General features: G+C 54.0%; 1 protein-coding gene across 1 annotated transcript in view; it reads left to right on the top strand.

Annotated features, from left to right (window-relative positions):
- Bicra (BRD4 interacting chromatin remodeling complex associated protein) overlaps positions 1-22780 on the top strand; it is a 34873-nt gene that overhangs the window by 6410 nt on the left and 5683 nt on the right. The window contains 7 exon segments of the mRNA XM_042700456.1: positions 8955-9055; positions 11269-11314; positions 11412-11454; positions 14457-14522; positions 16751-18409; positions 18411-18707; positions 19734-19910. Coding sequence (XP_042556390.1) covers positions 11274-11314; positions 11412-11454; positions 14457-14522; positions 16751-18409; positions 18411-18707; positions 19734-19910 — 2283 coding nt within the window. The 5' untranslated portion in view covers positions 8955-9055; positions 11269-11273.

The raw sequence follows: 22780 nt of genomic DNA, 5'->3' as shown, positions 1-22780 counted from the left end.
TATGAGTTCTTCAGCTCAAGGCTAGTGCTCTTACCACTTGAGCCTCAGCACCACTTCCAGTTTTCTGGTAGTTTATTGGAACTAAGAGTCTCACAGAGCTGGGTGCTGGTGGCTCATACCTGTAATCCTAGCTACTCAGAAAGCTGAGATCTGAGGATCTCGGTTCAAAGCCAGCCCGGGCAGGCAAGTCCGTGAGACTTTTTTTGTTTTTTGTTTTTGTTTTTTGGGTCCGGTCGTGGGGCCTGAACTCTGGGTCTGGACGCTGTCCCTCAGCTCTTCAGCTCAAGGCTAGCGCTGTACCACTTGAGCCACAGCGCCACTTCTGGCTTTTTTCTTATGTGGTGCTGAGGAATCAAACCCAGGGCCTGATGCATGCAAGGCAAGCGCTCTACCACTGAGCCACCTTCCCCGCCCCTGTGAGTCTCTTTTCTCCAATAAACCACTAGAAAACCAGAAGTGCCCCTGTGGCTCAAGCAGTAGAGTGCTCACTTTGAGCTGAAGAGCACAGGGACAGAGTTCAAGCCCTACGACAGACCAAAAAAAAAAAAAAAAATAAGTCTCACAGACTCCTGCCTGGCTGGCTTTGAACCATGATCTTCAGAGCTCAGTCTCCTGAGTAGCTAGGATTACAGGCGTGAGCCACTGGTACCTGGCTTGGAGTATTTTTAAAATAAGTTCTAGACTTCATCTCATTTCAACTATTTTTTTTTGTTAGTCTCTTGAACTTGGGGCCTAGGTGCTGTCCCTGAGCTCTTTTGCTGAAGGCTAGCGCTCTACCACTTGGAGCCACAAAACCACTTCCAGTTTTTGAGTAATGAATTGGAGATGAGAGTCTCTCAGAGACTTTTCTCTTCTGGCTGGCTTTGAACCACGGTCCTCAGATCTCAGTCTCTTGAGTAGCTAGGATTGCAAGCATGAGCCACCGGCACCCAGCTGCTTATTTACTTTTTTTTTGTCGGTTGTGGGTCTTGAACTCTAGGCCTGGGCACTGTCCCTCAGCTCTTCAGCTCAAGGCAAATGCTCTACCACTTGAGCTACAGCGCCACTTCTGGTTTTTTCTGCTTATGCAGCACTGAGGAATTGAACCCAGGGCCTCATGCATGTGAGGCAAGCACTCTACCACTGAGCCACCTTCCCAGCCCTGTTTATTTACTTTTTATGTGCTGATACTGGGGTTTGAACTTAGGACCTTTTGCTTTCCCTGCTTTTTCAAGGCCAGTTACTCTACCACTTGGCCACAACTTCTTCTTCTTCTTTTTTTTTTTTTTTGTTGGTCATGGGGCTTGAACTCTGGGCCTGGGTGCTGTCCCTCAGTTCTTCAGCTCAAGGCTAGCGCTCTACCACTTGAGCCACAGCGCCACTTCCAGCTTTTTCTGCTTATGTGGTGCTGAGTAATTGAACCCAGGGCCTCATGCATGCAAGGCAAGCTCTCTACCACTGAGCCACCTTCCCAGCCCTGAGCCACAGCTTCTCTTCTGGCTTTTGATTGGTTTATTGGCGATAAGAGTCTCACGGACTTTCCTACCTGAGCTGGCTTGGGATTGTGATCTCCAGATCTCAGCCTCCTAAGTAGCTGAGATTACAGGTGTGAGCCCCTGGCCCTGGCTCTTTCCAGGATTTGAGAGGATCCAAGGGAGTTACACTGATGCTGGAGGTGGCAGCGGACTTCTGAGTGGTCCGTCCAGTGTCTGTGTCCCTTATGTCCCCACTGGGCAGTGGATAGCTATATCTGTGTGACTAAGGCTTTGGGGTCCTCCTTAATGCCCCCTAGAGTGCTGGCTGCCAGGGACTTCTGTCTTCCTCAGGAATTACAGGCATGCACTACCACTCCCAACTTCACTTTTAGTCTTGACAAGTATTTGTGTGCACTGCTATAACCCACACAGAATCAAAATACACCAGTCCACATCCTTTCCCCCAGCATGCCATTGCGGCTCTTCCCAGAGGGTGTGCCAGGTCACTGTGACCGTGCGCACACACAGTGTTGTGTGACTAAGGGTGTGGCCATTGGTGGGGGTGGGTGCTGAGGTCTCAAATGCTTACTACCAGGGCCCAGCCCTCTGCTTCCCTTTGTCACTGCATCTCTATACTATACCCCTGGGAAATGGGGTGGGGGTGGGGGGAGGTGGCGGGGGCTTACCCCCTGTCTAGGAAGAGCTCCTAGTATCTACTGAGACCTTATTTGAGATAGGGTATCACTTCCTGCCCAGGCTAGCTTAGATCCTTGACTCTCCCAATCTCAGTCTCCTATATAGCTGGGGTGACAGATGTGCACCACCGCACTCAGCTATTGGTTGAGATGGGGTCTTGCCTAAATGCCCCCACAACTATGGGGGGGGGAGGGAGAATGTTCTGGAGGACTTTCATCACCCAGGGGCTGCACGGCTGGTGGGGGGTGGGGGAATTGAGGCTGGACCAAAGGTCAACACCTCTGGAATAAAGCAGGGAGTTTCCAGAAAGAACTTAGCCCAGGTGAGAGAAAGTCAGGGACAAAGGTGTCTTGGCCTGGAATTCCCTGGGTTGGATGGAGGTGGGACCATGTGACATGGCTTCCGGTGTCCTTATATCCCTACTCCCAAGTTGGTGACCTGGCCAGACCCCTGTCCATACCTTACCTCTGACCTTTCCATCTGATTTGCCCACACTTCCTTGGCCTTCCCCCACGGTCTCACTGGGGATTCAGGACAGGCAGGGCTCCAGGGAGCCTCCCTTACAGGGCACAGAAGGAAGGGGCCAGGTTAGAGGTTGTGGGGGGGCAGGAGGTGTCTGCAGGCACCAGGGCACTCCTACCTGACCCCCCTCTCCCCTCCCCCCCCTGGGGTTCTCTGTCTTTGAGAGGTCCTTAGGAGTATGTGGTGGCGTTTCAGTGCTGGAATTTGAACTTGGGACCTGGAACTTGCTACGCAGGCCTTCTAGCACATGAACCACACTCCAGCCTCTGTGGTAGTTCTTAGTTTGGGGAAAGTGGGGAAGGGAGGACTGAGGACTGAGGTCCTATTAGGAAACCCACATTTTTTGGGGGGGGGAGGGTCCGGTCGTGGGGCCTGAACTCTGGGCCTGGGTGCTGTCCCTCAGCTCTTCAGCTCAAGGCTAGCACTCTACCACTTGAGCCACAGCACCACTTCCGGCTTTTTTCTTTTTGCTTATGTGGTGCTGAGGAATCGAACCCAGGGCCTCAGGCATGCAAGGCAAGCACTCTACTACTAAGCCACCTTCCCAGCCCAGGAAACCCACATTTGACTCTGCACTCTAGAGCTTGGCGAGAGCGCTCAGGGTCTCTAGCTGTGGTTAGGGGCTTGGTCCCCATTGAGGTGGGGGACCATGATAACATCTGTTACCATCCCCATGATACCTGGTCCAGGAACTGATCTAGAACCTTCCTAAGTATTGGAGGGCCCACTTTACAGATGAGAAACTGAGGCATGCAGTGGGTTAGCGGTCCCACAGCTGTGTGATTTTTTTTTTTTTTTTTTTTTTGGTCGGTCGTGGGTCTTGAACTCTGGGCCTGGGCGCTGTCCCTCAGCTCTTCAGCTCAAGGTGAGTGCTCTACCACTTCTGTTTTTCTAGTGGTTTATTGGAGATAAGAGAGTCTCATGGACTTTCCTGCTTTTGAACTGGGATCCTCAGATCTCAGCCTCCTGAGTAGCTAGGATTATGGGCGCGAGCCATCACCACCCAGCTGGAATTTACATTTTTAATCAATGGATGGAAGTCAAATACATGTCTTCCCTATTTGTAAATAGGGAATGTCAAATCTCACTGTTCTTTCACGTGTCCGCCCCTCCCTCCCGGGACACTGAGTGTGAGTGAACATGGGCTTTGTTTTGTCTCCAGCTGTTCCCCTCAGCGTCTCCGGCAGAGCCTGGCCTGTGACATACAACTTAGTACTTAAGTGCGGAGTGCATGAGTACTTACCGAGCAGGGTTCTGAAAAGATCTCTGTGAGTGCAAAGAAAATGTGAGGAGCTGGGCTCTGGTAGCTCACACCTGTCATCCTAGCTACTCAGGAGGCTGAGATCTGAGGATCTCGGTTCAAAGCCAGCCCGGGCAGGAAAGTCCGTGAAACTTTTATCTCCAATAAACCACCAGAAAACCGGACGTGGCGCTGTAGCTCAAGTGGTAGAGCACTTGCCTTGGTAGAGCACTTGCCTTGAGCTGAAGAGCTGAGGGACAGCGCCCAGGCCCAGAGTTCAAGCCCATGACCGACAAAAAAAAAAAAAAGAAAAGAAAATCTGAGGAATATCAGAGACAGGCTCAGCACCTAGCTACTTACCTTTAGCATTCTAGGTTAATGCAGGACTTGAACTCAGGGCCTGGGCTTGGGAGGCAGATAGATGCTCTTTCGCTTTTTTTTCCCCCTCAAATAGTCTCCCAGTTTTACCTTAGGATCAGCCTTGTCCTAGACACCCCTCCTCCCAGGCATGGTGCTGTCCACCTGCCCTGGTCAGTAACAGCGCAGTGTCCAGAGCCCATATAAAGCTGGAATTTACCCTCTGGGTTGGGGGCAGGGGGGGCAGATGCTCAGAAGTACCCTAAGTCTCTCCTGTAAGGATTAATTTAGCTAAAAGGAGACAAGATGCCATGTAAGTCATCCTAATGGGCCACTCCCAAAGCGGGGCTGGGTCACGTATGTGAGGTTTGATCCCCTAAACGCACACAGTAGCCTAATCCCCAGAGTCTTACGTTAATGGTATTAGGAGAGTGGGTGACTAATCCCACTGTGGTGTTTGGAAGTGATTTGATTAGATTAGGGCATGAGGCTGAGCCCTGGTGATTAGATCCTGGCTGGCTACATAGGAGGGAGGGAAGAAGAGAAGAAGAGAGAGACCTCTCTCTCTCTCTCTCTCTCTCTCTTCTTCTCCCTCTCCCCCCTCCCTTCCTCCTCTTTTCCCCCTCCCCATCTTACCCCCCCTTGTGTGGTCCATACTCCTACCACCAGAATCCATGCCATGCTTTTTCTACTTTGTGCACTGTGAGCTATATCAACCCATCTGTGAAGTAACTGGCCCCAAGCATTCCATTGTAGTGGGAGGGAAAAAAAAAAAAAAAGAAACACAAAAGCAGCTGACCACTACATCCATCACTCAAAGGAACTCCCCGGCCTCCTGGGGAGACCTTCTTCCCCAGCATCCTGGTCTGTTGCCTTCCTTGCTACAGCATCCATGATGGCTGCTGGACTAGATCTGTTTGTTTTAGCCCTGAGATCTGATATGTATTTTATTTTTGGTCAGTCTTGGGGCTTGAATTCTGGGCCTGGGCGCTGTCCCTCAGCTCTTCAGCTCAAGGTGAGCACTCTACCACTTGAGCCACAGTGCCACTTCCGGTTTTCTGGTGGTTTATTGGAGATAAGAGTCTCCCAGGGCTGGGAAGATGGCTCAGTGGTAGAGCGCTTGCCTTGCATGCCTGAGGCCCTGGGTTCGATTCCTCAGCACCACATAAGCAAAATGAAAAAAAAAAAGCCGGAAGTGGCGCTGTGGCTCAAGTGGTAGAGCGCTAGCCTTGAGCTGAAGAGCTGAGGGACAGCGCCCAGGCCCAGAGTTCAGGCCCCATGACCAGACCCAAAAAAAAAAAAAAGAGTCTCCTAGACTTCCTTGCCCGGGCTGGCTTTGAACCTCAGTTCTTCAGATCTCAGCCTCCTGAGTAGCTAGGATGACAGGCGTGAGCCACTGGCATTCAACATATTTTTATTTCTTTTGTCAGTCATGGGGCTTGAATTCAGGGCCTGGCTGCTGTCTCTGAGCTCTCTCTATCAAGGTTAGCACCCTCTATACTACAGTGCAACTGTTTTCTTGTGGTTAACTGGAGATGAGTCTCACAGGACTTTTCTTCCTGGGCTGGCTTTGAACCTCAGATCTCAGCCTCCTGAGTAGCTAGGATTACAGGCATGAGCCACCAGCTCCTGGCTCAAAGTAATTCTTCAATGCTAGGATTTGAACCCAGGGCCTTGTGCTTGCTAAGTAAGTGCTCTTCCACTTGAACCACACATCCTTCCCCAGCCCTTACATTTTTGTGGCTTACAAGCAGCATGCATTGATCGGACTGAGAGATGAGAGTTAGCCGACGTGGTGCCCTGCCTGGCAGCCTGGCTTGGGCCATGTTCTGACAGGCAGAGGAGGAATTCACAGGCTTTCTGGAAGGACGCTTTGTCATTGTTGCGTCAATGCCGTCTCAGGCTGCTTGTGGTTTTTCAAGCCTGGCTTTTTATAGCCTGGTGGTGAAGAATGGCAGGCTCAGAATCACAGGGTCTGAGTTCAGGTTCTGGCTCCATTGTGTGATTTGGGGCAGGGTCTTGACACCCTCCCCCCGCCTCACCTCTGAGCCTCCATTCTCTGTGTTCTCTGCTTTGGGCCTGACTGACAGCCAGGGTGCTGTGGCACTGTAATGTAGCCAACACTTTGGCTGAGAGAAGCTACAGTAATAAGTGAGCCTGGGAAGGTGGCTTAGTGGTAGAGTCCTTGCGTAGGCATGCATGAGGTCCTGGGTTCAATTCCTCAGTACCATATAAGCAAAAGACAAGTGAGCCTTGGATTTTTTTTTTTTTTCCCTTTTCAACACTTTGGTTTTGAACTTGATCTTGTACTTGGTAGTGCCACGCCCTTCTTTGGAACTCCGGGTCTCTAACAGTGACCAAGGCTCACCTTACACTTGTGTGGGCCTGTGGTGGGCTGTCCATATGGACTCAGGTGACCCATAGGACACCTGTGCTGAAAGGACATCGTGTTGTTCACTCCACACTCCAGGCCTGCAGAAATGAGATTTTTACATAGGAGAAGGCCCACTGTGGGTAGGGAGTGGCTGCTTTTAGCCAGGCATTGTGGTATGTACCTGTAATCCCAGCTACTTGGGCATGTGGCCAAATCAGGAGGATCTGGAGTTTGAGGTAAAGTTAGTGAGACCCTGTCTTAACAATAAAATCCAAGGCTAGGTGCTGGTGGCTGTCTGTAATCCTAGCTACTCAGGAGGCTGAGTTCTGAGGATTGCAATTTAAAGCCAGCTCAAGTAGAGAAGTGCATAAGACTCTTCTCTCCTATTAACTACCAGAAAACTGGAAGTGGAGCTGTAGCTCAAAGTGGTAGAGCACTATCCGTGAGCATAAAAGCTCAGGGACTGAACCCAGGTCCACAGTTCAGGCCTTAGGACTGACAAAAAATAATAAAATAAAATGCTTGGTCCTTGGTCCAGACTATATAGACAAGGTTGGTGTGAGTTGAGCTGGGTGTGTGTTGGGGGGAGGGATAGCATTCTACAGCCAGCTGCCCCAGGACTGGACTGATAACACAAAGTTTGGAACAGGAATGATCAAATAATTTTTTTGGTGCTGGTACTGGGGCCTGAACACAGGACCTTGCACTCTTGCTTGGCTGATCTCTATCACATGAGCCACAGCTCCACTTCTGGCTTTTCTTGCTCCTTTAATTGGACATAAGAATTTCATGGGGGGGGAGGGGGGAGGCTGGGAAGGGATGTGAAGGATAAACAAAGGAGGAGGCTGCAATGCTTGGTAAGAAATGTACACATTATCCTGCCCATGTAACTGTAACTCCTCTGTACAGTATGTTCACAAATAAAATTAAATTAAATTAAAAAAAAAAAAAAAGAATTTCATGGTCTTTGGGCTGGGAAGGTGGCTCAGTGGCAGAGCGCTTGCCTTGCATGAATGAGGCCCTGGGTTCAATTCCTCATCACCACATAAGCAAAAAGAAAAAAGCCGGAAGTGGCGCTGTGGCTCAAGTGGTAGAGCACTAGCCTTGAGCTGAAGAGCTGAGGGACAGCACCCAGGCCCAGAGTTCAGGCCCCATCTCCGGACCCAAAAACAAAACAAAACAAAACAAAAGAATTTCATGGTCTTTTCTCTCTGCACTGGCTTCAAACTCCAGGTCCTCAGGGTCCTCAGATCTCAGCCTCCTGAGTTCAAGCCCTAGTACTGGGAGACCCACAGATACACTCACAGACAGACACAGACAGACGGACACACACACACAGAGGAAGTGATAAGCACCTGAAGATGGACACACTCACAGACAGACACAGACAGACAGACGGATACACACACACACACACACACACACACACACACACACACGAAGTGATAAGCACCTGAAGATGCTTAATGGAAGGTGGGATATTTGCTGGAAGACAGGAAGTTGGGCAGTAGCGTGGAGCGGGGGGAGGGGAGGAGGGGAAGGCGTCACACATGCGCAGTGTAGTGCGCCTCCGGAGCATGCGCAGTCCTTCTGCTGGGGGAGGGAGGTGGTGGTGGGGGAACCCTGTAGAAGCTTTGGCCCGTGGGCAACTGGGTCCATTGTGTGCAAAGTCAGAGGCCGTCCAGCTGGAAGCAAGGTGATGCGTGTTTGGGTGGGAAGAGGAAGTCTGCCCGGGTGTAAGGACTAAGTTAGTGTCCCGGGCACTTAGTAGGACGGAACTGCCTGAGGTTGGCTGAAGTACGAGTGATTGATAGGTAAGGCCCTGGATGTCCCGGATGTTCACAGCGCGCCATGTTTTGGGTAGCCTTAAGCTTCTATTTGCCCCCTCTTCTCTCTCTTGAAGCTTAATAGTTTATTTTTCTCTTTTTAAATGAAGCATTCTCATTCTATAACCCAGTCGGGCATGGAACTCATGATCCTCCAGCCTCACTTGCCCACGGTTGGGATTACACCATGCATGCTGACTCTCCATTCTTCCCCATCCCTTTTTTGTTTTTGTTTTGGTGCCAGTATTGGGGCTTGAACTAAGGCCTCATGCTCTTGCCTGGCTCTTTTGCTTAAGGCTGGTGCGCTCTCACTTCAGTCATACCTTCATGTCGGTCTTTTGGCTGGTTAGTTGGACATGGGAGTCACAAGGACTTGGGCTCAAACCATGATCCTCAGATCTCAGCTTCCTGAGTAGCTTACAGGCGTGAGTCACTGCACCCTTGCTGTCTGTTGACTTACAACCTTTCTCTCATTCTCTCCACAGCTGGCCCCCAAAAGGACACTCTTCAAGTCCCCAGCTGGGGGCTCCGTGTAGACCTGGAGTGGACACCCCCTCCTTCCCTTCATGATTCGTTTGTAGCACAGGTAACAGGGGTGGATCCCAGATCATCTCAGAGGGGCAGCTGTCTTCCGCACATCCCTGCTTGGCAGAGCCTGGCTTAGCAAACTTCCTTCAGTTCTTTGGCCTAGCCTGGGCCTGCTGGGGCCCAACCTTGGGCCATCCCCCCTGCCTCCCGTAGCTACAGGAAGGTCTTTCCTCCCCGCTACCCCCTTCCCTCCAAATCCTTTGCACAGCTTGCCTTTGGGAGATGTCTATGGCTGGTTGGGGAGAGCAGGAATTGTAGCTTACAATCTGTGGATGCAGGAACAGGTGGAGGCTGGAAGCTGGGCCAGGGGCAGGACAGAGTTTTTGCTCCTCTCCTGTGCAGTGAGAGTCTAGGAAGGGGCCTCTGTGATGCTCCCTGGACCAGCTCAGAAAGGGAGAAAAAAAAAAAAGATGTGAGACGGGTGTGGTTGTGCCCACCTTTAATTCCTAGCTCTTTCTTTGGCATAGGTATGCTGATTGTGGTCTTTGGTCCACCAGGGCAAAAGCACAAGACCTGATCTAAATTAAAACCAAAAGGACCAGGGACTGTGGCTCAAGTGCCTAGCAAGTTCAAGGCCATGAGTTCAGTCCCTCATGCCACCAAAAAAGGAGAAAAAGGCATGTGGCCCCAGGAATGCATGCCCTGTCTGGGCCAAAGGACTGTGAGAGAACTGCCCCCCCCCCCCCCAACCCCTTCTGAGGCAGTCCTTTTCCCCAGAGCTTGGTTACGTCACAAAGCACTTGAAGCTGGGGTTGTCCGGGTGCTGATGAGGACCCTGTTAGGTATATTTAGAGTGCCAAGAGGATGAGAGGCTGAGAAGCCTCTGGGGGCATGTGAGACTGGGTTGGGGGGTGTCTTTACACAGGGATAATCGTGATTGTCACACTTGTGTCACTGAGGTTCAGGACCCTTGGACACACACACCCCAGGGAGGGGAGGATGCAAAGCCGTAGTCCTGGGCTGGGACACCCACCACCCGGGGCTGTGTCTGCTCCTCTGTGTCACTGGAAAGGAAGGTGGCCTAGGAATGCACGCAAGGCCTCGTCCATCTGGGGGTTTGGGCAGAAAGAAAGGTGTGAGGTCCCATGCTGCTTGGAGGGACGGAAGGATGGAGACGGGATGGACATTTCAACGGGGAGGTGGATGGATAAATATTGGGAGCTGGGTGCCAGTGGCTCACACCTGTAATCCCTAACTACTTAGGAGGCTGAGACATGAGAATCATGGTTCAAAAGCCAGTCTGGGCAGGAAAGTCTGTGTGAGACTCATCTCCAGTAGGCTACTCTTTTAGAAAAGACTGGAAGTAGCACTGTGGCTCAAGTGATAGAGTAGTGCTAGCTATGAGCACAAAGAGGCTCTGGGACAAGCACCCTGAGTTCAAGCCCCAGGACCAGGAAAAAAAAAAAAATTGGGAAGACCAGTGGACAGATGTGTAGGAGGACTGGTAGATGGGTGGAGAGTAGCAGATGGGGAGGGCATGGAAGGAGGGCTGGAGGGTTTTGGCAGGATCTTGAGGACAGAGAGAGGGTGGGGTGCTTTGGGAAGATGGTGGGCTCCCTGAGGGCTGGAAGGGCTGATGGGTCACAGTTTGGGGAGCAGCATTTCCTGCGGGCATGGCACTGTGCTGACGAGGCCCCTGTCCCGGGGGCTGCACGAGCTAACCTTTGTGAAGCGCTCGGCCGGGGCGGGCTCGTGTCAAGCGCTCAACAAACGTTAGCCCTCCTCATCCTCATCATTGTGACCATGGAGGTCAGCCTCGTGGGCCCCCCCCCAACCCTGTGAGTCCTCCTGCCTCACCTCCCCAACACCCTGCCCTCCTTCCTGTGCCTAGGGCCCTCTCTGATCGGCCCCCATCCTCGTCCACTTCTGGATAGGACAGGCCCCTAGTACCCGCCACCTGTTTGCAGGGCGGTGGAGAGGAGACATGTGGATGCCCCCCACCCCTCATGTACAGGGTGGGGGACAGTCCCCATTGTCAGCAGCAGCAGGCACTGGGGGCGTTTGGGGCATGAAGAGAGGAGAGGAGGATGCCCCCAGTCAGGCATTTCTGGCTAGGAGGGGAGGTGACACTCACCCCCATCTGTCCCCACGGACCCAAGGGAACATCAGCTGTGGCTCCCTCCAGGGGGCTCCCCTGAAGGGAGGGGCCGGGCAAAGTGGCACAATCTAACCTTGTCTCCCTCGCCCTCTTCCCGACCCCACCCCATCCAGTGGCGATGGATGATGAGGATGGGAGATGCTTACTAGACGTGATTTGGTGAGTAACGCCGCACCCCACCCCCCCTGCACCCCTTCTCTAACAACACCCCCCCCTCCCCCGCTCACCTCCTCAGTGTCTCCTCCCTCTCTTTCAGTGACCCTCAGGCGCTCAACGACTTCTTGCATGGATCAGAGAAGGTAAGTGCTGGGGTAGGAAGGGGCACTGCTTGGGTAGGAGGCCGCAGAGTGGGCATCTCCTGAAGGGCACTGGGCTTTTGATGGTGCCAAGCGATGCAGATAGTGAATGCCTGCCCTTATGCCATAGACAGTTTCCAAGTGAGGAAGTCAGTCACTGACAGAGGTGATCAGGGATAGCAGAGGGGGATCAAATAATAGGAGATTTAAAAGACAGGGCCAGCCGGGCACTGATGGCTCATGCCTGTAATCCTAGCTACTCAGGAGGCTGAGATCTGAGGATCTCAGTTCAAAGCCAGCCTGGGCAGGAAAGTCTGAGACTCTTAGCTCCAATAAACCACTAGAAAACCGGAAGTGGTGCTGTGGCTCAAGCAGTAGAGCGCTCGCCTTGAGCTGAAGAGCTGAGGGACAGCACCCAAGCCCAGAGTTCAAGCCCCATGACCGACAAAAAAAAAAAAAAGGGCCATACGGCTCATGCCTGTAATCCTAGCTACTCAGGAGGCTGAGATCTGAAGACTCGTTCAAAGCCAGTCCAGGCAGGAAAGTCTGTGAAACTCTTATCTCCAATTAACCACGAAAAAAACCGGAAGTGGTGCTGTGGCTCAAATGGTAGAGCACTCACCTTGAGCTGAAGAGCTGAGGGACAGCACCCAGGCCCAGAGTGCAAGCCCCAAGACAGACAAAAAAAAAATTAGCACCCTGCCAGATGCTGGTGGCCCACACCTGTAATCCTAGCTACTCAGGAGGCTGAGATCTGAGAACCATGGTTCAAAGCCTGCCCAGGCAGGAAAGTCTGAGACTCTTTATGTCTAGTTAATCACCAGAAAACCAAAAGTAGAGCTGTGGCTCAAAGTGGTAGAGCACTAACCTTGAGCACAAAAGCTCAGGGCAGCACCCAGTTTCTGAGTTCAAGTCCCATGACTGACAAAAAGAAAAAGCTGGACACTTGTACTTATGCTTATAATCCTAGCTACTCAGGCGATCTGAAATCTGAGGATCATGATTCAAAGCCATCCTGGGCAGAAAAGTTGACATGAGACTCTTACCTCCAGTTAATGCCTCAAAAACCAGAAGTAAAAACCAGAAGTGGAATTGTGGCTCAAAGTGGTGGAGCACTAGCCCTGAGCAAAAGAGCTCAGAAACAGTGCCCAGACCCTAAATTCAAGCCCCACGACCTACTTCCACTGTCGTCCCCCCCCCCCAAAAAAAAAGACAGGGTTACTGTGAGGAGGTGATGTTGACAAATGTCATTGTGAGACAAGGAGCAGAAGGAGGGGAAAGCAGTGGGTGTGAGGATGGAGGAGACACAAGTCACTCGCTTCTGCAGGCCTGGTGGACCCTGCTAAGCAGCTGTGCATGTGACTCTGGGTTGTTAAGCAAGAGAATGAGGGTTTGGGTTTGCACCGCAGAGGCTACCTCTGCAGTGGTGGTGAGCTGAGGAGCGGAGTTCATTTTCTACAGCAGTGGAGGTATTGACTGGGGCTGGGCTCAACCGAGGGCCCGCCCAGGGCCAGCAGACATGCATACCCTTCGCTCCTTCCTGTGGCTGTGGGCAGGAGGTGCCAGCTCCTGACCATGTGAGCCCTTGGCACCTAACAGATGCTTTCCTCAGAGCCAGGGAGCCAAGAGAGCAGGGCAGGAGCTACAGTCCTTTCTCTCTCTCTCTCTCTCTCTCTCTCTCTCTGCCAGTCCTGGGGCTTAAACTCAGGGCCTAGGCACTATCCCTGAGCTTCTTTTGCTCAAGGCTAGCACTCTACCACTTTAGCCACAGCACTAGTTCTGGCTTTTTCTATTTATGTGCTACTGAGGTGTCGAACCCAGGGCTTCATGTATGCTACACAAGCCCTCTACTACTAAGCCACCTTCCCAGCTCATATTTACTTATTTTTGTGCCAGTCCCAGGAATTCAGTGATCTAGGCACTGTCTCTGAGAATTTTCCACTCAAGAATAGTGCTCTGCTGTTTAAGCCACAACCCCACTTCGGGCTTCTTGCTGGCTAGAGATAAGACTGTCCTGGACTTTCCACTCCTCCTGGCTTTAAACCAAGATCCTCAGATCTCAGCTTCCTGAGTAGCTAGGATTACAGATACCAACCACTAGCACCTGTCTCATAGCTTTTATGACCCAGCCTCCAGAGACCTCCACAGTCATTTTTATTGCATTTGTGCTCATTGAAGAGAATCCCGGAGTGCACTCATGCCTTGAGGGAGGCAGGGGCGCTCGCTCCAAATCTATTTTTTATTGTTTTAGTTGTGTTTTTGGATTTATTATTTATGTACTAGTGTCTGTTTTGAGACATGACCCAGGCTGGCTTCAAACCTTCAGTCCTCCTAAGTGCTGGGATTATAGGCATGTGCCACAGTGCCTGGTGAGCTCAGTCTTGCAGGGCAGCAGGGGCATGGGCTGTGAGCGCTTCCTTGGATCTGGGCACCTGTTGGTGGACATAGAATCGGGTAGAGTTGGTAGGGGAGCCACTATCTAGGGGTTGAAGAACCCCAATGATGAGGAATCTAGGGAACATTCCAGAAGTCCAGTGGGGCGGGGTGGTGGATGTGTGGGGGTCAGGGCCCACCTCAGGTACCCTGGAGTCTGGGCAGGTCCTTGCCCTCTGGGCTGTGCACTGGGAGTCCTGTTGGATGCTTGGACTGAGTTGCAGAGGGAGGGGCTTGGTGAAGACAGCGACAGTCCCTGGGGGCAGGTGGCATTTGGGATGACTCCCAAGGATGAGGCAGATGCTGTGGGGGGCTGCTTGGGTGCCCACAGGAGCTGTGCACTCAAGGCAGGCATATCTGGGGGGCATTCTACAGCAGGCTGGGCGGAGGGGTTCCGCTACAGACCTCTTTCTCTGGAGCCTCTCTTCTGAAGCTCAGGTTCATGCCTTGCGCCAGCCCCCACCCCAGCAACTTGTTGTTTTATGTAGAGTAACCCTAAATTGGTTTCTGCTCTAGAGCCTGAGTCTGCCCTGCTGACCTTTGACCTTGGGTGGGGGCGGGTCTTCTTGCAGCTGGACAGCGATGACCTCCTGGATGCCCCTGTGGAGGCCCAAAGTGCCTTCTACGAAGGTTCTGGGGTAAGTGGCCCCAGCCCCCTCTTGTTCTGCTAGGCAGAGCAAGGGACAAAGAGGGAAGGAAACGTGGGGGACCGGCATGGGGGTGTGGCCTGAAGGCCTTCAGGGGTGGAGGTTTTGCCTGGGGGCTTCCAGGGCCAGGTGCTTAGTTCAAAAGCTCCCACAGGCAGGGGTGGGGCTGAGAGGGCTGCAGTGCCAGAACCGCCTATTCTGCGAAGAAAGCAGAGGGCTGGGAAGGTGGCTCAGTGGTAGAGTGCACTGCCTTGCATGCATGAGGCCCTGGGTTTGATTCCTCAGCACCACATAAGCAGAAAAGGCCAGAAGTGGTGCCATGACTCAAGTGGTAGAGCGCTAGCCTTGAGCTGAAGAGCTGAGGGACAGCACCCAGGCTCAGAGTTCAGGCCCCACAAATGACCAAAACAAAAACAAAACCGCAGAGATGGAGCCAGTGGCCTGAGTTAACTGGGGTGGACGCTGGCCCTGGGCGGTCACAGGGTTAAGTAATAAATCATTTAGTGCATTTATAGGCCCCAGTAACAATGTTGACTCGGCATTTCTATGTATCTTGTGACTATTATTCTGGTTTTTGAACCCCACCTTGGTCTTCCCTGGTACTGTGTGCCCCACCACACCCAACCTCATAACCATTCTTTTTTTTTTGCAAGGTGGTGAGGGGGAGAGTTGTCAGTTCCTGGGACTTGAACCTAGGCACTGTCCTTGAGCTTTTTCTGCTTATGTAGTACTGAGGGATCGAATCCGGGGCTTTCTATATGCTAGACAAGCACTCTAACACTGAGCCACCTTCCCAGCCCGTGACCATTATTATTATCATAGCAATTGTTTTCTCCAACCTGTAAGGTAACAGTTTGCATACGTTTTTCACAACTGTTCTAGGAGCCTGGCCGGTTCCGTATTTGGCAATTGCACAGGGTTAGGGTCCTGCCAGCCCCACCTTCCTCTCACACAATGCTTCAAAGTTTTTCTGATTCTGGAAAGGCTGTGGCTCAGCCACTGTGCATAGCGTCATTCACTCACCTTTATTATGTTTTGCAGTACTGGAGACTGAATTCAGGGCCTCACCTGCCTGCCTATCACCAGAGCCCTACACAGCTCTGATTCTTTCTGCTGATAGTTTTTCAGATAAGGTCTCAGTGTAACACCGAGCTGGGCTGGCCTCAGACTCATTCTCCTACCTCTGCCTCCTGAGTGCTGTGACTTCAGGTGTGAGCCACAGCACCAAACACATTCACTTTTCAGTGGCCAGATGTAGGGAAGTTCAACCAGACAGAGCCATGTCTTACCAAAAGCACTGGGGAAGCTTGGCTGCTGTAAAAGTTGTGAAACTCATTGTTGTTTTTTGTTTTAAGAACATTTTGAGGTTTAAGAATCACAAGTATTGTGGTCTTCTATGATTAGCTAAGTAACAGGCATGGTGGAGCACACCTGTAGTCCCAGCACACCGGCAGGAGGATCTGAAGTTTGAGGCTAAACTGAGCTATATAGGAAGACCTTGACTCAAGAGAAAAAACAAAAAACTCCTTTCTGCTCATGGGTCCTGAATGCAGGTGGAGAAACAGGCTAGATTAAGAGGCTCTAGGTGGCCGGCTGCTGGTGGCTCACACCTGTAATCCTAGCTATTCAGGAGGCTCAGCTCTTAGGTTCAAAGCCAGCCCAGGTAGGAAAAATCTATGAGATTCTTATCTCTCATTAACCACCAGAAAACCGGAAGTGGCACTGTAGCTCAAAGAGCTTGAGCACTGGCCTTGAATGAAACAGCTCAGGGACAGTGCCCAGACCCTGAGTTCAAGCCCCACAACTGACAAAAGTGGCTTTTTTTGTTGTTGTTGTTTTGGTCGGTCATGGGGCTTGAACTCTGGGCTTGGGCGCTGTCCCTCAGCTCTTCAGCTCAGGGTGGAGTGCTCTGCCACTTAAGCCACAGCACCACTTCCAGTTTTCTAGTGGTTTATTGGAGATAAGAGTCTCCTGGACTTTCCTGCCCAGGCTGGCTTTGAACTGCGATCCTCAGATCTCAGCCTCCTGAGTAGTTAGGATTATGGGTGTGAGCCACCAGTGCCCAGCTAAGATTTTTTTTTTTTTTAAATAAAAGGCTCCAGGTAGAGACCAATGGACCATTCTATTTTCCCTTGAGTATGGCGACCTGGGGGGGAGGACGGGGGGGGAGAGGCCATTCCTTTTGCTCAACCTCACATCTTGCCTCCTTCTGCTTCCAGCTCCACGTGCAGGAAGCTCCGGGCAACCCCCTGAACCCGGAGCCCACGCAGCCAGCCCCCAGCGTGGACCTGGACTTCCTAGAAGATGACATCCTGGGATCCCCCGCCCCGGGCGGCGGAGGCGGGGGTGGCGGGGCCACTGACCAGCCCTGCGACATCCTTCAGCAGAGCCTGCAGGAGGCCAACATCACGGAGCAGACGCTGGAGGCCGAGGCCGAGCTGGACCTGGGCCCCTTCCAGCTGCCCACGCTGCAGCCCGCTGATGGTGGGGCAGGGCCCACTGGAACCGCAGGGACAGCCACCGTGGCCACAGGGCCCCAAGCCCTCTTTCCAGGCAGCGCTGACCTGCTGGGGCTGCAGGCGCCGCCCACCGTGCTGGCGCACCAGGCCCTGGTGCCGCCCCAGGACGTGGTCAACAAGGCCCTGAGCGTCCAGCCCTTCCTGCAGCCTGTGGGCCTGGGAAATGTGACCCTGCAGCCCATCCCAGGCCTCCAGGGCCTGCCCAATGGCAGCCCGGGTGGCGCCACTGCAGCCACATTGGGCCTAGCGCCCATCCAGGTGGTCGGCCAGCCGGTCATGGCCCTCAACACACCAGCCTCACAGCTCCTGGCCAAGCAGGTGCCTGTCAGCGGCTACCTGGCCTCGGCTGCAGGGCCCTCAGAGCCTGTGACCCTGGCATCAGCCGGCATGTCGCCGCAGGGCACCGGCCTGGTCATCCAGAAGAGCCTCCCGGCTGCTGTGGCCACTACGCTCAATGGGAACTCGGTTTTCGCTGGGGCCGGGGCAGCCACCACAGGGGCTGGAGGGGCGCCCTCCGGACAGCCGCTGGCCGTGGCCCCAGGCCTGGGCGCCTCACCCCTGGTGCCTGCACCCAACGTGATCCTGCACCGCACGCCTACCCCCATCCAGCCCAAGCCGGCCGGGGTGCTGCCCCCCAAGCTCTACCAGCTGACCCCGAAGCCCTTCGCCCCTGCGAGTGCCACGCTCACCATCCAGGGCGAGGCGGGGCCACTGCCACCGCCACCCAAGGCCCCCCAGAACCTGACTTTCATGGCGGCGGGCAAGGCCGGCCAGAATGTGGTGCTGTCTGGCTTCTCGGCACCTGCCCTGCCTGCCAATGTCTTCAAGCCGCCCCCTGCCAGCAGTGCCCCGGGTACCACCGCTGCCCCGGCCGCTGGGGCCCCCCCACCGCCCCCCAGCGCCCTGAGCAAGCCCATGAGCCTGCACCTGCTGAACCAGGGCGGCATCGTCATCCCGGCCCAGCACGTGCTGCCTGGTCAGAACCAGTTCCTGCTGCCCGGGGGGCCCCTGGGCGGGCAGATCCTCGCCGCTGCCCCCCACGCGGGTGCCCCGCTCCTAGCCAACCCTATCCTGGCCAACCAGAACCTGGCGGCCCCGCTTAGCCTGGGCCCCGTGCTGGCCCCGCATTCGGGGCCACCCAGCGCCGCACACATCCTCTCGGCCGCCCCCATCCAGGTGGGCCAGCCCGCCCTCTTCCAGATGCCTGTGTCGCTGGCCGCAGGCAGTCTGCCCACCCAGAGCCAGCCGGCCCCTGCTGGGACTCCTGCCGCCACCGTCCTCCAGGGCGTCGCGCTGCCCCCCAGCGCCGCCGTGGCCATGCTCAACGCCCCCGATGGCCTGGTGCAGCCCGCCACCCCCCACCCCTGCCGCTGCTGCCGGGGAGGCCAGCTCGGTCCTCGCTGCCTCCGTGCAGGCCACCTCCGCTGGGCCTCCTGCCGTCAGCACCCCGCTACCCCCTGGCCTCCAGCCATCGCCCGCACAGCAACCCGCGCAGGTAGCCTCCACCCCGCAGGCCTCCGGACCCCCTCAGGCCACCACCCCGCAGCCCAGCCCGGGCCTGGCATCCAGCCCCGAGAAGATCGTCCTGGGGCAGCCGCCCTCTGCGGCCACCTCGGCCATCGTCACTCAGGACTCCCTGCAGATGTTTCTGCCCCAGGTACTTGCGCTGGGGTGGGAGAGGGAGGCTGGTTGGGGGCAGTTACTTGGGGGTGGGGGGTGTTCATGGGGTCGATGGGAGCAAGGCAGGGTAAGCCAGGCTCCAGGGGAGGCCTATGAGGTGAGGGACCAGTCTGGGGTAGCAGTGGACAGACTGACAGGCTGACTGACCAATGGGCACGGGACAATACTGGCTGAAAGATGGGACACGGGTTTCAGAGGGCATGGGGAAGATTTGGATGGGTGGGGAATGATGGATGTATGAAGAGAGGATGGATGGATGCAGGGTGAATGGATGATGAAGGTTGGATGATAGCTGGGCGCCGGTGGCTCACACCTGTCATCCTAGCTACTCAGGAGGCTGAGGTCTGAGGATCGCGGTTCAAAGCCTGCTGGGGCAGGAAAGTCTGTAAGACTCTTATCTCCAATAAACCACTAGAAAACCAGAAGTGGCTCTGTGGCTCAAGCAGTAGAGCTCTTGCCTTGAGCTGAAGAGCTGAGGGACAGCGCCCAGGCCCAGAGTTCAGGCCCCATGACCAACCAAAAGAAAAAAAAATGAAAGGAAGGATTCAGTATAGATTAATGGATAGAGGATGGATGGATTCAGTATAGATTAATGGATAGAGGATGGATGGATTCAGTATAGATTAATGGATAGAGGATGGATGGATTCAGTATAGATTGGTGGGTAGAGGATAGATAGGTACAGGATGAATGGATAGTGAAAGGATGGATTATGAATGAAGGATAGATTCAGTACATTGATGGGTTGAGGATGGATGGATGGCTGACGAACGAAGGATGGATACAGGGTGAATGGATGATGGATAGATAGATATGGTAGAGAGAGGAAAGGTGGGTGGAAGTGGAAGACTGGCTGATAGAAAAGACTGTGGCCCCCAGATTGGTACCACCACAGCGACCCTGGCTGCCCAGCAACCCTTCTCTGGAGCTTCTGGGGTGACAGTCTTGAGTGGGAGGCTGGAGCCCCTGGGGACCTTCTGACCCTGTGCGGCAACCATTGCAGGAGAGGAACCAGCAGCCCCTCTCCACAGAGGGTCCCCACCTCTCCGTGCCTGCCTCGGTCATAGTCAGCGCCCCGCCTCCCGCCCAAGACCCAGCCCTGGCCACCCCCATCGCCAAAGGAGCTGGCCCTGGCCCTCAGGCCCCCGACAGCCAGGCTTCCCCGGCTCCAGCCCCCCAGGTAGACACTGGGCAGCCTCTGTCCTCAGCTGAGACCCAGCCTCCGCCCTCCCTTCTCCCTTGCGCACCGCCCCCTCGCTGCCCTGCCTGCCTCTGTCTTGCTGACTTGGGGAATGCGCCCGCTCGCCTCTCTCCCCTGCCCCACACTTCCCTAGTGTCTTCCAGGCATGTGATCGCCTCAGGTAACCCAGGCTGTAGGCTAGGTTACAGAATATATCAGGGCAAGAAATGGGGTGCTTTTCATGGCCAAGTTCACATGGTTTACCTTGCAAAAAGGCACTAGGAGGCACTCAGCCAAAAGCTCCATGCTCCCCAGCCCTGAGCTCCCTGGCGCCATCTTGAATTGCCTTAGTGTGCTTAGACACCTCATGAACTGTGGACAAGTCTGTACAAGGTTTAACCCTGCATTTGTTGTTTAAACTCAATTCCAGAATCTGTTTTTTCACATTAATTGATTTATTGTGTGCCAGTACTGGGGCGTGATCCACAGCTTCGCTTCTGGCTTTTTGGTGGTTAATTGGATGTAAGGGTCTCGTGGACTCAGATTGGTTTCCAGCCCTAATCTCAGTCAGGCTTCTGAGTACCTAGCTAGGATGGCAGGCACAAGCCATTGACACCCAGCAAAGAGTTCTTGTTTTAATCTATATTTCTTCTACGTGAATGAGGTCAGGCAAGTATCGCCAATGTGCTTTGTAACTTTAAGCAAATGTGTTCAGGGAACAACTGGGACAGTCCTGGAGGAGCGAGGAACAGCAGTGTGACCCTGTCCCCCAAGCAGGAGCACTTTCCTGTGTCTCTACAGGGAGTCTCCATTTTTTTTTTATTTCATTTTATTTTATTTTTTTGTCGGTTGTGGGCCTGAACTCTGGGCCTGGACGCTGTCCCTCAGCTCTTCAGCTCAAGGTTAGCCCTGTACCACTTGAGCCACATTTCCACTTCTGGCTTTTTCTGTTCATGTGGTGCTGAGGAATCGAACCCAGGGCCTCATGCATGCAAGGGAAGCATTCTATCACTGAGCCACCTTCCCAGCCCTGGAGTCTCCATTTAAACTTCACCACCTGGCCCATTTTCACATGTAGTACCAGCACAGAGAGAGACTAAATAGCCCCAGGGCTGCCTAGCTGAGAATGGTAGTCTGGGTTCAAAGCCTGGAGCTTTGACTGGGGCAGTTGTGAAAGCCAAACAATCAGACTCAGTTTACCCACCTGGGGGAAAGGATTGAGGCCGCTGCCATGTGTACAGGTACATGTGTCCCCCTAGGGGACCAATCACCCAGCTTAAGAACCACTATGTTAGGCTGGGCACTGTGGCTCATTCCAAGAGGGTTGCATTTCAAGGCCAGCCTGGGCAGAAAAGCCTGTAAGACTCATTAACCAGCCAGAAAGCTAGGCTGGAGGCATAGCTCAAATAGTGGAACCCGAGCTGTAGGCCAGCCAGTGGGCCCAGTAAGTAAAAGGTCCTGAGTTCAACCACTGGTACTAACAAAAAAAAAAATACCAGCTTTTTGCTACTTTGTCCTTTTTCTTCCTCCTCCTCTGTAGATTTTTAGTTGTTTTTGGTTTTGTGTGTGTGTGTGTGTGTGCTGGTCCTGAGGCTTGAACTCAGAGCCGGGGCGCTGTCCTTAAACTTTTTTTTTTTTCTCAAGACTAGCACTCTACCACTTAAACCACCTGCTCCATTTCCCCCCCCCCCCCCCCCCCCCCCCCGTTCTTACCTGATTGTTTTACTGCTGTGGATTGAACTCAGCATCTCGTGCATACTGACCACATGTTTACCCCTGGGAGGCTAGCTTGGTCTTTGTGGCAAGGTTGTGGGGTGTAAGATGTGGTCAGGGTGTTACCCAGCCTCTGCAGGGACCCCATGACCTCTCCTTCGTAGGCTCTGCATTGTAGGTTCTGGGGCAGGTGCTGGAGGCCCAAGGGCGTGGCCCTCCTGGGAGTCCTGGGACCCGGGCAGGGGACAGCCCCATGGCCCCAGCAGTGAAGCTACCACCCAGATCTCTACGTCCTTTGGGGTCCCTGGGTTCATTGCTGAATTGGGGTAGTTTCCTTCTGTTGGCTAACTGTGATAGGGGTTCTGGAAACGGCCCAGAGGCATGAAGGAAAAGCCGAGACTGGAGACCAGGTGGTCCAAGTATGGGGATGTAGCAGGTGGGCTGTGGACATGGGGGGGAGGACACTGAGTCCCTGGGATGGCAGGTCTGGCTGCTGTGGGCAGCCTAGGGAAGTGCTGAGAGCTCACCAAGCCATGTGGAAGGAGGAGGAAAACCCTCCTGGAAGCAGCCTGCTGTGTAGGCTAGGAAGTGATGAGCATGGTAGGCACATGCTAGGCAGGAGGTGATGAACTTGGGAGCACTCATCTCCCCTTCCTGCCACCCCCCTCCTGGCGCGATCTGTGTGAGGCTGTTGTGCTCCCCAATAGTTGGTCACTGGTGCGATGATGGGTTTCTGGGGACCCGTCAGCCGCCTCTGGCCTCCATCAGTCGAGGTTGGCAGTCTAGCATTAAGGTACATGCTTGGAATCACTGGTTTCACGTTGGCCACCGTATTCCTGATTCTGAGGAGCCTGTTTTGGGGGGGAGCCCCTTGCAATTATTGCACAGTGCAGCAAGGGTCCCCCACATACCTGCAGACTCAGGGCCACCTGAGTCTGATAAAGAGGCACACAACTAGGCCGGTGCCCCTTCCCCCATTTCAGAGAGACCCCTGGACACACAACAGCCCAGGACTGGAGGTCAGGACCCCTCCTCTGCCCCACGCGGTGTAGCACCCCGCTTTTAGCCTGGCACTCACGGCCTTGGCTTGGCTGCTGGGCAAGGCCCACTGCCCCTTCCTGCTGCCACGCTGCCCCCGCTGCTGCTTTGCCGCTGCC

Source organism: Dipodomys spectabilis, unplaced genomic scaffold (assembly GCF_019054845.1).
Source record: "Dipodomys spectabilis isolate Male_0828 unplaced genomic scaffold, ASM1905484v1 ptg000266l, whole genome shotgun sequence".
In the NCBI taxonomy this organism is placed as follows: Eukaryota; Metazoa; Chordata; class Mammalia; order Rodentia; family Heteromyidae; genus Dipodomys; species Dipodomys spectabilis.
The sequence above is the reverse complement of the archived record's forward strand: the minus strand, read 5'-3'. Positions and strand labels throughout refer to the sequence as shown.